Source organism: Cydia pomonella, chromosome 1, assembly GCF_033807575.1.
Source record: "Cydia pomonella isolate Wapato2018A chromosome 1, ilCydPomo1, whole genome shotgun sequence".
Lineage (NCBI taxonomy): Eukaryota > Metazoa > Arthropoda > Insecta > Lepidoptera > Tortricidae > Cydia > Cydia pomonella.
In genome coordinates this window covers 35,933,725-35,946,850 of record NC_084703.1, presented here as the reverse complement: position 1 = coordinate 35,946,850, position 13,126 = coordinate 35,933,725, and the positions used below count along the sequence as shown (strand labels likewise).

At 35.6% G+C, this 13,126-nt stretch overlaps 2 protein-coding genes across 2 annotated transcripts in view; one reads left to right on the top strand and one right to left on the bottom strand.

The window, feature by feature from the left end:
- Window positions 1-13,126, top strand: part of LOC133521399 (EF-hand domain-containing protein 1-like) — a 70,286-nt gene that overhangs the window by 21,817 nt on the left and 35,343 nt on the right. Inside the window, exon 5 of the mRNA XM_061856344.1 lies at window positions 9,297-9,460. Coding sequence (XP_061712328.1) covers window positions 9,297-9,460 — 164 coding nt within the window. The remainder of the gene's footprint in view (window positions 1-9,296; window positions 9,461-13,126) is intronic.
- Window positions 3,131-6,192, bottom strand: LOC133521558 (microsomal glutathione S-transferase 1). The gene has a single exon (XM_061856593.1). It carries the CDS (start codon window positions 4,994-4,996, stop codon window positions 4,547-4,549), a length of 450 nt encoding a protein of 149 aa, XP_061712577.1. The 5' UTR covers window positions 4,997-6,192; the 3' UTR covers window positions 3,131-4,546.

Below are 13,126 nucleotides of genomic sequence, written 5' to 3'. Positions count from 1 at the left end.
TTCAAGGCCGGGGACTTAAGAGATGTGTTTATTGTCGTCGTGACCGGCGTGCCGTGGTGGCGCTGCACGCAGCTGCGGCTTATCGGCTGCTGCAACCTTATTTACAGTACATACGGTGCTGCTTTACCGCACTAGTGCGATTTAGCATATTACGTAACAATCTCGAAAATTTAAAGGATACAAGCCTGCTAAGTTGGTCATTACACACGAGGCGATATTGTGCGCGCGAGCTTTAAGCGAGCCCGCAATAAGAAAGCCGATGTGTGTAATGACCCTAGCACTCGCGTTTCATACGACGTTTTTCAACACACTTGCGAGGAAAAAAGAAACTTTCATATTAACTGGAAGAGATCCCTCTTAAGGATAAATTCGCCTTTGTACTTCCCAATTATTTTCCATCTGATGTAATATTTATTTTTCTCGTACTATAAAGTCTTTACTTACTTACCTACTCGTCCAATTTTAGAGGGCTCCATTTCCATACATATTATTAGCAATCAGTTACCTTCTTGACTCAGTCGGATAATATAATGAAGAAGCATGAGTGTTATAATATACTGTAAAATCACGCGTGTTTAATATATAGGATTATGAGCCAAAAATCAGTGGAATAAAACCGCCGTTTTGAGCAATTGTGTTGAAAAATGTTGTACGTTACGTATGCGAATAGATAATTCGTAACGAGTGGCTATAATTTAAAACACGACCGAAAGGAGCTCCTACTTTCCACAATAGTTTTCTTAAATAACTATTGTTGTGTAACATGTCAATCGTTAACGCTTCGTCGCGAACGAAACGCAACCTATCACTGTTGCACTAATAAGAGAGATAGAGAGGAATAACCACGCTACGCTTCGGAGCGTTAACAATTGTGGCGTTGATTATGCGGGCAGATGTTATTACTTTATTAGTAGCTTGCGTAAAAACATGTGCCTGTTCACTTAGCTTTGGAAAAGGTGTCCAAAGAAGACCGCCGTGGGCCGTATGCTTGTTTGCCACCGATGTAGTATAAAAAAAAAGACACTGGGCTTTTTTTAGGATGTATATTAGATACCCCTATAATGGAACAGAAACCGGTAATGGAACATAAAACCACAAATTTTGTTAAATAAGTATCTAAAACTAGCTTATAAACACTGACAACATTTTGGCATAAACAAGAGTCATAAATAGATAGATAGATAAATCATTTATTTGGCAGCTGCAAAAACACACAATATAAAGTTTAAATCATCATAACAAAAACATAAATTATGACCGTAACAAACTAAAAATGGCAAAAAACAAATTTGAGACAACAAAATAGAGATAAGCACACACAAAATGGAATAATTATTAAAAAATAAAATAAAAGGTACATTTATTTTAACCTGGAAAAAGTAAGCTCAGGAAATGGTGGAATAATTTATGTTTTCACATTTTCGGGTACTTGACATTTATCAGTTAACCAACCAAATAGAAAACTGCTTGGATTTGTTCCTTCATCGTTCTGGCTTTAACCTATTTCATTTAATCATGTAATGTTTACATCTACCCTCAAATGGCTAAATATTCGATCCTGTTTTAGGTTCTTTACTATGTAGTGCGAAGTAATAGCAAATATGACAATACAAAATTATTGTTGATTAATCAAATCATCGCGATATATTCCTATTAACACAATAGCATGATTACAGCAGTTTCGTTGTTAAATATGTTGAGTAACTAATAATCATAGTAAGACTTCTGGAAGTTTTAGCACATTGAGTTAGAATTAATTGACCTGAGAATTTTCTTGCCCAATAAAATATCTAATTATGGTTTGTTTACATTCTTTTAAATACCTAAAGATACAGACTATAGACATGACTGAATTTGTGACTCGGAAACGCGCAAGAAAAGCTACCCTTTACTATTTTGTAATAAGTAAATGGTACTTAATTACCGAGACGAATTCGGAATCATTTTAATATCCAAAGAGGAAAATGAGGACTACGTTTGTAAGAAAAGGCGATGGCGCGGGTCCTCCGCTTTCGTCTTAAGATCATACACATTACAATTTTACAAGTGTAAACTGGCAACAGAAAAGCGTCATCATTGGCCAACCACCACGAATTATAAGACAATTTATAGAATCCTTAGGGCCAAGGGGCCTACGGCAAACCACATTCGACGTGTTGTCCCTGTCACACTTACGTACGAATTTAGAAGTTTGACAGAGAGGCAACACGTCGAGCATGGTTCGCGGTAGGCCCTCAGTTGCACCAACCACAGTTAACAGATTGATCAACATCACTCAACGTGAGAGAACTATGAAAATCCCTTACAATGCGGATGCGGGCTTGTTTCACAATGTCCAAGTATTGGATAGCTAATTAACAAATAAATTAACTGCCCGATAAAACTACCTTAAGTAGTAGATTGTTAACCAAGGGACGAAAGGCACCTATCTCTATCGAGGTAGCTTGGCGCTAGTGAGAGTGCCACTGACATACTAATACGTACTAGACAGGTTATGGAAACAAATTGTGTCCGCCATTTTCGGCGTTTGACGTCTGTCTTAGTGACAGAGTAGCTAAAGAATAAGCATAGGTGGCCAGAGGCGAAACTGTTATGACAACTATTCATTTTCTGCCTACATACGGCGAAAAGAATCTAGATAAAATATATTTGTATCCTTACAAGTGTATTCAAGTTGTTTTACATTTGTGACACTGACAACATTAACATTTATAAAAATAGTCATAAAACTCTTTCAATTCGACTCTCGTACTCGTAGCAATTTTTATTAAATCACGCTTGCAGCATAATATACTTTTTGAATATAGGAAAAACGCTACAAAAAATTACGAGATAAAGAGAAATTAATATATCATTACTTGCAATCGGGGACTTCGCATGTCTGGAGGTAAATAATCCCCAACTAAAAACATTTAATTAGATTGCAATATTTATGACAACACACATATTTTATCAAACTGCAGTCATTCTAAAATGATTTCTTCCTTAAAGTAATCAGCGTCATAATGAAAAGAAAATCAGTGGGATGGCCTTTTACTTTTTAATTTTTTCGTTCTATAACTGCCAATTGTCAATACTACCACATAATGACAATGAAAAAAAATTAGAAATAAAATAAAACAATTATGAGTAAAATAAGGAATTTTCATCTTTCATTTCATTTTATTTACATGACTAATACCAATTAACTTTAAAAACCCATTTTATGCCGTAAAAACGTTAAAGTGTGGCTGTGTAAGATTCTGCATTTGCTTATTTATGCAAGTTTTAGGTTTAAAAAAAAATTGGAGTATTCCTTTTGGTACCCGCCGTATGAAATACAATACAACAAAAGAAACAAAAATAATTTATTTGAATACTATACTCACATCAATTTGATAAAACAAGATCCAACGCGGGATCAGTAAAATTAGAACAATTTTCCAATATTTAGTTCCAGGCGGCGAAATAGAGAATAATTTTCCATTTATTTCCTATTAGCAACTGCTCATGGGACGAGGACACAGAAGGGAGTACACCACTTTTCTGCACTAGAGGACAAACGTATCACTTTCTGCGCACTACATAGATCAACTATGACCCACTTTCAGAGCATGTGATAAGAAAAGGTTTTTTTTTTTTTAAGTCCCTAGTTTTTTCAGGATACAGAACAAAAATTGTATTAACTCACCTATTAAAAGACAGCAGAGTAGTAATTACCTACTCCTTGAAACCCCATTTCGAACGTGATTAAGAAGGGGTTGAAGAGGCGAAGCGCTGTCCGCGGCATTGAAGAAGAGGAGGCCGTAAAAATACGATTACGAAATAACTGACTGTGCACACACGATTCCTTGAGAGTTGGATGATAGTGCTTTTTGACGACGATTTATAATTTAATAGATTTTAAAATTAAGCCATTTTTTTCCTTTTTCAAAATTAGCCTAATAATAATTGTATTGCGTAATCATTTTATGTAATATTACGTAATTATTATTGTTTACAAAAACAATTCAAATGATTTTGGGTACAGCTGTTATTAGAACTTATTACTGAATTCTAAGACAAAAAATGACAAATCATTATTTATTTTACTGGATCTATAGAATAACGTAATATACCTATAGTTATTACATCAAAAATCAAATGTCTTCGCTAATTATGATAAATCCGCATTTATAAATGTCAAACGTGTCGGAAAGGTGATGAAAACCCAGGACGTCAAGCGATAAGAAAATGACAAAGAAGTCAGTCGCGTTAATATAACATTAGGTATTAATATTAATCAAAAGTGTATTTTAAATATAGCGGTGATATACAAAATACATGAAACCTTTAATGAATTTCGTTTAAAGTTTACATTTTAAAGGTGAGCTTTAAAGAAATAACAACAATTTGATATAAATAATTTCCTAAAATAGAGTTTACAAGTAATGTGATGTCACTTATGTGAAAATGCGAAATGTTTAAATATTATTTCATATTAAACAGAACACTACTATTTTTAACTTTTATTACATCGCTTAAGACAGAAAAAAAGCTTAATATAGGCAAATGTTTTGATCAGAAATCACAATGCAGTCGCATAGTGCAATACAACTTGCACTCCCATGTAAACGTTGATGCCGTAGGGCACGAGGTAGGCGAGCGCGCGCGTCGGCTGCGGCAGCGGCACCACGGCGTACACCAGGGTGTGCAGTACGCGGCCTGCCGCCGCCAGCCGGAACAGCAGCGTGGCCCACGCGCCCGCCGGGCCTGTCGTCAGGTACAACGCGCCCAGGATCCAGAACGCCGGAATATTCTCCAAGTCGTTCAAGTGTGCCCTTCTCACGCGCTCCACTTCCGGATCGTCCATCTTTATCTTCCCATGAAACGCCTTCGCATCTTCTGCGTTCGCGAATACCTTGCGCCGCCCGCGGGTCAATGATGTCAGTGTCGCCACTCCTAACATCTTAAGCGCCAGAACAGACGAGTACACGATGTACGACCTAACGGCTGGGTCTTCCAGTGATAGAACCATTTCTAGTCTCCGTTTTGATCTGTCTACACGACACAAAAGGGGTCTCGGAGGTCTGCCCGCTCAGATAGTAACACATAGAATGATTAATAAACGACGACGGCGGGAAAATAGATACCGCTATGCATTCACCGTACTGCGACTATTGAAGCATAGCTAATATCTACATTGCCGGCTTCGAAGTGATTTTAAAAATCACATCTCCGTAAAACAGGAATTGGAACGCACGATTAATAATATTATCTACACGAAAGATAACGTTTTCTGTTCAAAGGTCAATACCCATAACAGTACGAGTAAATACTTAGTCGAAATGTAAATTTACTGAGCGTTTGACCACGCGGTTTTATTAACGGAATAAAATATGTACCTAACTGTTGATATACATTAAACAATGGTATTTTATACAGCAGTTACACGAAGAAAATGCAAATGCCTACCTATTCGTAATTTACGTAAAGTTTGCTCTTATTAAATATAAAGTAAATGGTGATAGAATCCTACAGGCGTTAAGGCAATGCACCGGAAAGATTAATATTTTATTGTGTAGTGAAACCGATAGTAATTAATCAATAATAAATAAACATAAGCAGTAGATAAAAATAAAAGCTGGTAATAATAAAATAAGTCAGAGTAAGTAACTACGAGTATAAGAAACTGGTTCAGACACAGTACAAGTGGTAAGCTATATAGTTACTTGGATATCGGTCATCCCAAGTTAGTTCACCCGTAGTACAAGGCTAGACTTGCTAATACGGAAATGTCGGTGGAGAAATTCAAGTGTAATCAGTGAGTCAGTGCCTAGCACTGTCGTGCAGCAAAATGTCGATTGCATTGCAAGCGACTGCTGCTCTCATAGAGGAACAGGAAAATGTCGTCCGAGGCGTAAAATGCTCTTAGCCAAGTGATAAGAGGTGATTTGAAAGGGACTTAGTTGTTCTCTCCTCCCAAAAATGAAAAAGTATGTTCTATGCGACAAAGTGGTATTTATCATTTTTTAGGAAAAAATGTGTTTAAGATACCCGCTGTTAGACTGAAAATTACCAGGGTGACGAGATTACTACACCATTTGAAAAAGTTGTTTGAATAACGAATTTCTGCACATTTATTCTTTTTTTTTTTATATACTACGTTGGTGGCAAACAAGCATACGGCCCGCCTGATGGTAAGCAGTCTCCGTAGCCTTGCCGATCCTAACACCCACTTTGCACTTGACTGTACATTCTAATAAAATATATATATGAGTTGTGTTTTCGGTATTTTTAAATCAATAAACAGATAAATTAGATCTAGGAGAAGTTATACTTTTCTTAATATTTTAATTTATAAGTGCGAAAAAAAAACATTCCTTTAACCAGCAAAGCGTTGAAAAAAAAGCGGCCAAGTGCGAGTCGGACTCGCTCATGAAGATTCCGTACCATTTATGACGTATTAAAAAAAAACTACTTACTAGATCTCGTTCAAACCAATTTTCAGTGGAAGTTTGCATGGTAATGTATATCATATGACACACATATATCAAAAAGTACCTTTCTCTGCAGTAGCTCAAGTGGCGTTCAACCTATGATTGAACCTACCGCTACTAGCACTAGCATATGCGACATTGAAATTAACTCTAACGAAGTCCTTAAACTGTTAAAGTCTGTTGATCTTAACAAAGGGGCAGGTCCCGACTTTATACCGCCTATCTTAATTTCAAATTGTGCTGAAAGTCTCGTTAATCCCCTCTGTGTTATTTTCCGCCGATCTCTGGCTGAAGGCACTGTCCCTAGAATCTGGAAATCTGCCTTTGTTACTCCTGTGCATAAGTCTGGTGACCGTTCTAACATAAAAAATTATAGACCTATATCGAAGTTATGTATTTTTGCTAAAATACTAGAAAAAATCGTCCATAGCCAAGTTTATTCATCTCTTAAAATATCTTTTATCACCGAACAACATGGGTTTGTTAAAAATAAGTCTACAGAGTCCAATTTATTAATATTTTGTGATTATACTTCACGTAACATGGAGTCTGGTGGCCAAGTAGACACCATATATACTGATTTCAGTAAAGCGTTCGACAGAATAGACCATCATATACTAATTCAGAAGCTATTAAATTGCGGCATCCACGGAAATCTTTTTAGATGGTTCACTTCTTATGTGCAAAATAGATCTCAATCGGTTGCAATAAACGGTTTTACTTCATCCTGGGTTGGCATTCCTTCCGGTGTGCCGCAAGGTTCTTTGTTAGGTCCTTTACTATTTGCCATTTTCATCAACGATATCCACTGTATTTTTAAACACTCTCATTTTCTTCTTTATGCTGATGACACTAAAATATATAGAGCTGTTAAGAATGTTAACGACTGTTTGTTATTACAGGATGACCTAAATAGATTTTCTAAATACTGTATCGAAAACAGATTAGACCTTAATGTTGCAAAGTGTCATACCATGTCGTTTACTCGCAAACCCAACCCAATCTTGTTCAACTACACACATAACTCGACTAGCATCGCCAATTCACATTCAACCAGAGATTTAGGTATTTATCAAGACCCCAAGCTTCTATTTGATAACCATATAAACAAAATAGTACAGAAAGCCTCCAGGTCTCTAGGCTTTATCATGAGATCAACATCAAAATTTAAAAAAGTAAAGCCTATAAAAGTATTATACTGCTCGTTTGTGCGATCTATCCTCGAATATGTATCCGTTGTGTGGAATCCTTGTTACGACATCTACATTAAACGAATTGAGTCCATTCAAAGAAAGTTTTTAAAATTCCTTCAATTCAAAACTAAAACTACAGACTTGTGTTATCGTGATAGGTGCGTAAGACACCATTTTCTTCCCCTAGATTTGAGAAGAAAAATCACTGACTTAGTCTACTTAACTAAAATCTTAAACGGATCTGTCGATAGCCCGGAACTGGTTATGAATATTAGTTTTCGTATCCCCAGAGCTTCTTCTAGACACTACCGACCTTTGTCACCAAACCAACCACCAAAACCAAAACCAACTATCGTCAAAATTCATACTTTGTCCGAGCTCCGAGGTCAATGAATGAACTGTGTCATAGCAACGATCAACTGGATTTACATCTAATGAAACCTACTACAATTAAAAACCTCATGGCATCTAGTTTCTTTGCTCCCCTGCCTGCAGAAGATTAGCATAGGTTTAATTTTAATTTATTGATTTAAATAAGAAACAAATTACTTCTTTCTTTTCTCATAGCATGTTTTGGCGTTTGTAAAGTCTTTAATTTTGTTATCTACAACACGTGCTAACCTGTAATATGACTACCTTTGTATCCTATCTGTGGAAACCTGTAATTGGCTTCCCTGATACATATTTATGTTAACCTAGTTTTAGTTTATTAAGCTGTTGGTTTTCCGAATAAAATAAAATAAAATAAAAAATATATTTTTTTTAGATTTTTCATTCTGTTATTTTAGAAGTTACAGGGGGGGGGACTCACATTTTTCCACTTTGGAAGTGTCTCTCGCGCAAACTATTCAGTTTAGAAAAAAAATATATATTAGAAACCTCAATATCATTTTTGAAGACCTATCCATAGATACCCCACACGTATGGGTTTGATGAAAAAAGATTTTTTGAGTTTCAGTTCTAAGTATAACCCCCAAAATTTATTGTTTTTTTTTCTATTTTTGTATAAAAATCTAAATGCGGTTCATAGAATACATCTACTTACCTTCCGTTTCGGAAAAAAGTGGCTGTGACATAAACGGACAGACAGACGGAAATGACGAATTTATAAGGGTTCCGTTTTTTGCCATTTGGCTACGGAAAAATACGGGAAAACTTCCAAACGAGTCGTTTTTTTCACATTCTTTAAAAAAACAATGCAAATTTCAGTTACAATACTTCCGAAAAAAACGAATAAAGCCGAACAAAACAAGTTTTTTTTTAAACTTATGTATTTTTCTATATGAATTTAAACAGGAAGGTTAAGGTTGCATGTCTAATGTGTTAGTTTCTGGCATTTTATATATATGACACTGTCATCAGTCATCACTCATCAGTGGCATTTATTTATTTTTTCTGAATAAAACAGGAAAAACAACCGAAAAAATGAAATTTTGTACGCGTAAAAACATTTGATTTTTCCTGAAATTTTCATCCCTAAACCAGCATCACGTGCGCAACATAGGAACTTGCGATAACATCAATGTGTTCATCTGGCCGGCGTGTATTGGGCCCAAGATTATAAGATATTTTTAAATTGTTCAACATACCCGACTGTTCAACATGTCCCGCATTACCCTACTTACTTAACACTTATTATGAACAGGAATGGTTAGAATCCCAAGGGATAGAACTATCGAAAGAAGAAGAGCTCCCAGTTGACCAGTACACGCAGAGGGAGCGCTGGAAGACCGTGCCGACGCCGCACCGGGAGGCCAAGAAGGAAGACCGGCTGCGACGCTACCTTGAGTACGACGGGAAGGTGCTCGCGTGAGTTGACTCGCTAGTCTTAGGTCCTATTATTAAGTAGGTGTTGGAACATATTCTAGACTGTTGATACACATAATTATCAAAAACCGTCAAACGTTACTTATTAATTACACGAAATGCTTTTTTTTAGGGTTCCGTAGTCATAGTCGCCGTTGCAGCCGTTGAAATTCGGCGTCTCGTGAACCAAAGATTTCCTTTGGCAGGATTGACACCATTCCCAAGTTTTTTTTTACCTTACAACCCTGTTTTTAATTCCTTTAAGGTGGTTATGTCTTAGAACACAAATATGAATTCTGCCAAAGGAAACCTTTGGTTCAGAGAACACCGTGTTTGGCCTATTTATGTTATGTAGGAACGCATCACATTTATAGTCTTATCACGTCTGTCTGTCTGTTTGTCGTCTGTCTGCCCTCCCCCTACTTTCTGGTCAATTTTCACGTGGAAAACACTCTAGTTTAGTCGACAAGTTCTAAATAGTGAAGAATGGAGCTACTGCTCCTAAAAATAAGTGATCATTGGATTCGTAATAATGTCTTCAAAATGTATACGAAGCGTTGATTAGGATAAAATTCATTTATTTAAAGCTATTTGATTCTTCTATTTCATAAACTGAGTGTTCGTTTTATTCTAAATCATATTTTTAAAGTAAGCGTGGGTTTTATTCAAAAGCTTGGAATTGTATGCAAACAAGTTTTCGTTTAGCTTGCAAACTCTCTCCGCTAAATGCATTGCCTGGCCGTGTATTCTTCATCAAGTGCAGGCGAGTCGAGCGCTTATGGGAATCAACGTGATTGTAATATCAAGTTTCTAAACCACTACATACGCAAAGGAAAAGCTGGTTTTACTGGGACGTTCGGCTTTCCTGTTCAAGTGATTATAAATAAAATTATAACCCTGGCTTGCCTGAATCAAGCCAGCATTGTTTACGAATTGCGTGCTATTCCATGTTAATGCTATGACGTGATCACTATTTACTCTACATTGTTAGCCCATATTCTGTAAATATTACCACGATTTAGGTATTAGTTAAATAGATTTTATATCTTTCTGATATTATACAAATTACTGTGAGTGTTATGTATGTTTTAATTGTCTAGTGGTAGCCGGCGTTTTGCACGAAGTAAAAATAAATAGTATTCGGTTTTTTAATTGTTATTAACTATGAATGTAGACGAATTCCAGAAGAGTGTATAGGGAATTATAGTCTTTAAATATGATTAAAAATATACTGTTAAAAACTTTCGGGTTTCTTGTGAGCACTGTGCATATTATTGAAAGATATTTAATGCAAAACTACAAGATATCGAAAAATTTGACTAAGTAAAACTTGTAGCAAATTACATTATTTACATCAGCTTTCGTTTTGTATAAATAATGATTATGTATCCAAAAAATAGGATGTTCAAACTAGGTTTAGAAGTAGGTTTTTTTTACGACAAGCAATTGAATTTTTGTTCAAAATTGTTTTGTTGTTCAATCTCAATATGTACATTCTGACATTTAACTTTCCATTCAATAAATAATGATACTCTTATTTAAAATTTTAATTGATAATACCCTTAAAAAGTACTACAAAAGTTTATACTTTATCATGTATTTTTTAAATACACATATACCTATTGATTGAAATACCTACGATTAAGTAAAATAGTACTTTACTTTCTTTGTATTTGAAATGAAAAGTGAGTGTTCAAATCGGGCGAAACAAACAGTTTCAGTTTCGGATTATTGGTGCTCTCAATGAGGTCCAAATTACCTCGACTGAAATAAGTGCCTTTCATCTACTATTTAATCATAATATCCACCTATACCAGTCCTGTTTTTTTTTTTCATTATGAGCAGCTCACGAGCACTATGCTGTCTCGAGTTAAATTGACATGTTATATGTATCCTGTAGGGCTAAGATGGTTGGTTTTTAGAGTTCAGTACCAAAAAGGTACAAAAAGGAACCCTTATGGTGCGATTCTATCCGTACGTCCGTCTATCACAACACTAAATACTTCGAGAACCACTTAAGCTATCGATTTGAAATTTGGAATACTCGTAGTTATGAACAACAAATTGATGAAAGTGTTGTTTTATTTGGTGCTAATTTTGGTCTTTGACCAATAGATGGATAAGGGGAGGCCCTCGGAGATAAGTACGAGTCCATGTATTTCATTTTCGACCGAGAAACATCGTGAGGAAACCGGACTAATCCCAGTAAGGCCTAGTTTACCCTCTGGGTTGAAAGGCCAGATGCCAGTAGCTTTTGTAAAAACTAGTGCCTACGCCAATTCTCGGAATTAGTTGCTAAGCGGACCCCAGGCTCCCATGAGCCGTGGCAAAAATGCCGAGACAACGCGAGGAAGAAGATTTACTATTTCGAAATACCTCAAAGCCTTCCAACAAATTCAATCTAATCATGATTAATCTAATCAGCTTGCCGAGCTGGCAGGTGTAATAGTGCATCTGAAATCCTCTACCCCGACTTTAGTCTCCGTTGCTATTAACGTCAATTCACTTCATTTGGAACAGTCAGGTTACCTTCACTCAAACAGCGTTTTGAATGATGGATGGATTTCTTATAATCTGAAAGAGGGTCATTGTTGTTCTGTAAAGTGTACAGAAAGTGATGTTACGTTTCTGTACTAGAGCATATTACATTTCAAGTACGATTTCTTTTACATTAGATATATTGTTTTTATAGTAGATATATTGTTAACCAATGCAAGGCAACCATTTCTGTCGAGGTAGTTTGGTGCTTCATATCGAATACGAGGAAAGTAAAACACTGTGCATTTAAAATAACACGTATATATGTAATAGTAATAGGATTTTTTGAGAGTAGGTACTTTCAATTAACAATTTAGGTAAAAACATCATTATTTATGGAATGGGGAGTTAGTTATTGGAATGGAAATTTTACAGCAAAGCCATTTAAAACCAAAATTTTAATTGCTTATCGTAAATAAAGATATATACGTATCTTTTCCTGCACAGTTTTTAGAACAACATCGACCCACTTTCTAAGCATGAGAAATGAAAAAAAGCGGCCAAGTGCGAGTCGGACTCGCGCATGAAGGGTTCCGAACCATTTATGACGTATTAAAAAAAAACTACTTACAAGATCTTGTTCAACATTTTACCACTTTGGACACACATTTTACCACTTTGGAAGTGTCTCTCGCGCAAACTATTCATTTTAGAAAAAAATGATATTAGAAACCTCAATATCATTTTTGAAGACCTATCCGTAGATACCCCACACGTATGGGTTTGATGAAAAAAAAAATTATTTTTATTTTATGACTTATTAAAAAAACTACTTACTAGATCTCGTTCAAACCAATTTTCGGTGGAAGTTTGCATGGTAATGTATATCATATATTTTTTTTAGATTTTTCATTCTGTTATTTTAGAAGTTACAGGGGAGGGGGGACACATTTTTTCACTTTGGAAGTGTCTCTCACGCAAACTATTCAGTTTAGAAAAAAATAATATTAGGAACCTAAATATATTTTTTGAAGACCTATCCATAGATACCCCACACGTATGGGTTTGATGAAAAAATTTTTTTTTAAATTTCATGACGTATTAAAAAAAACTACTCACTAGATCTCGTTCAAACCAATTTCCGGTGGAAGTTTGCATGGTAATGTATATCATATATTTTTTTTAGATTTT

Bases quoted from the DNA above. Each gene is read 5' to 3' on its own strand.
- LOC133521558 (XM_061856593.1), bottom strand. From the start codon at position 4,996: ATGGTTCTATCACTGGAAGACCCAGCCGTTAGGTCGTACATCGTGTAC.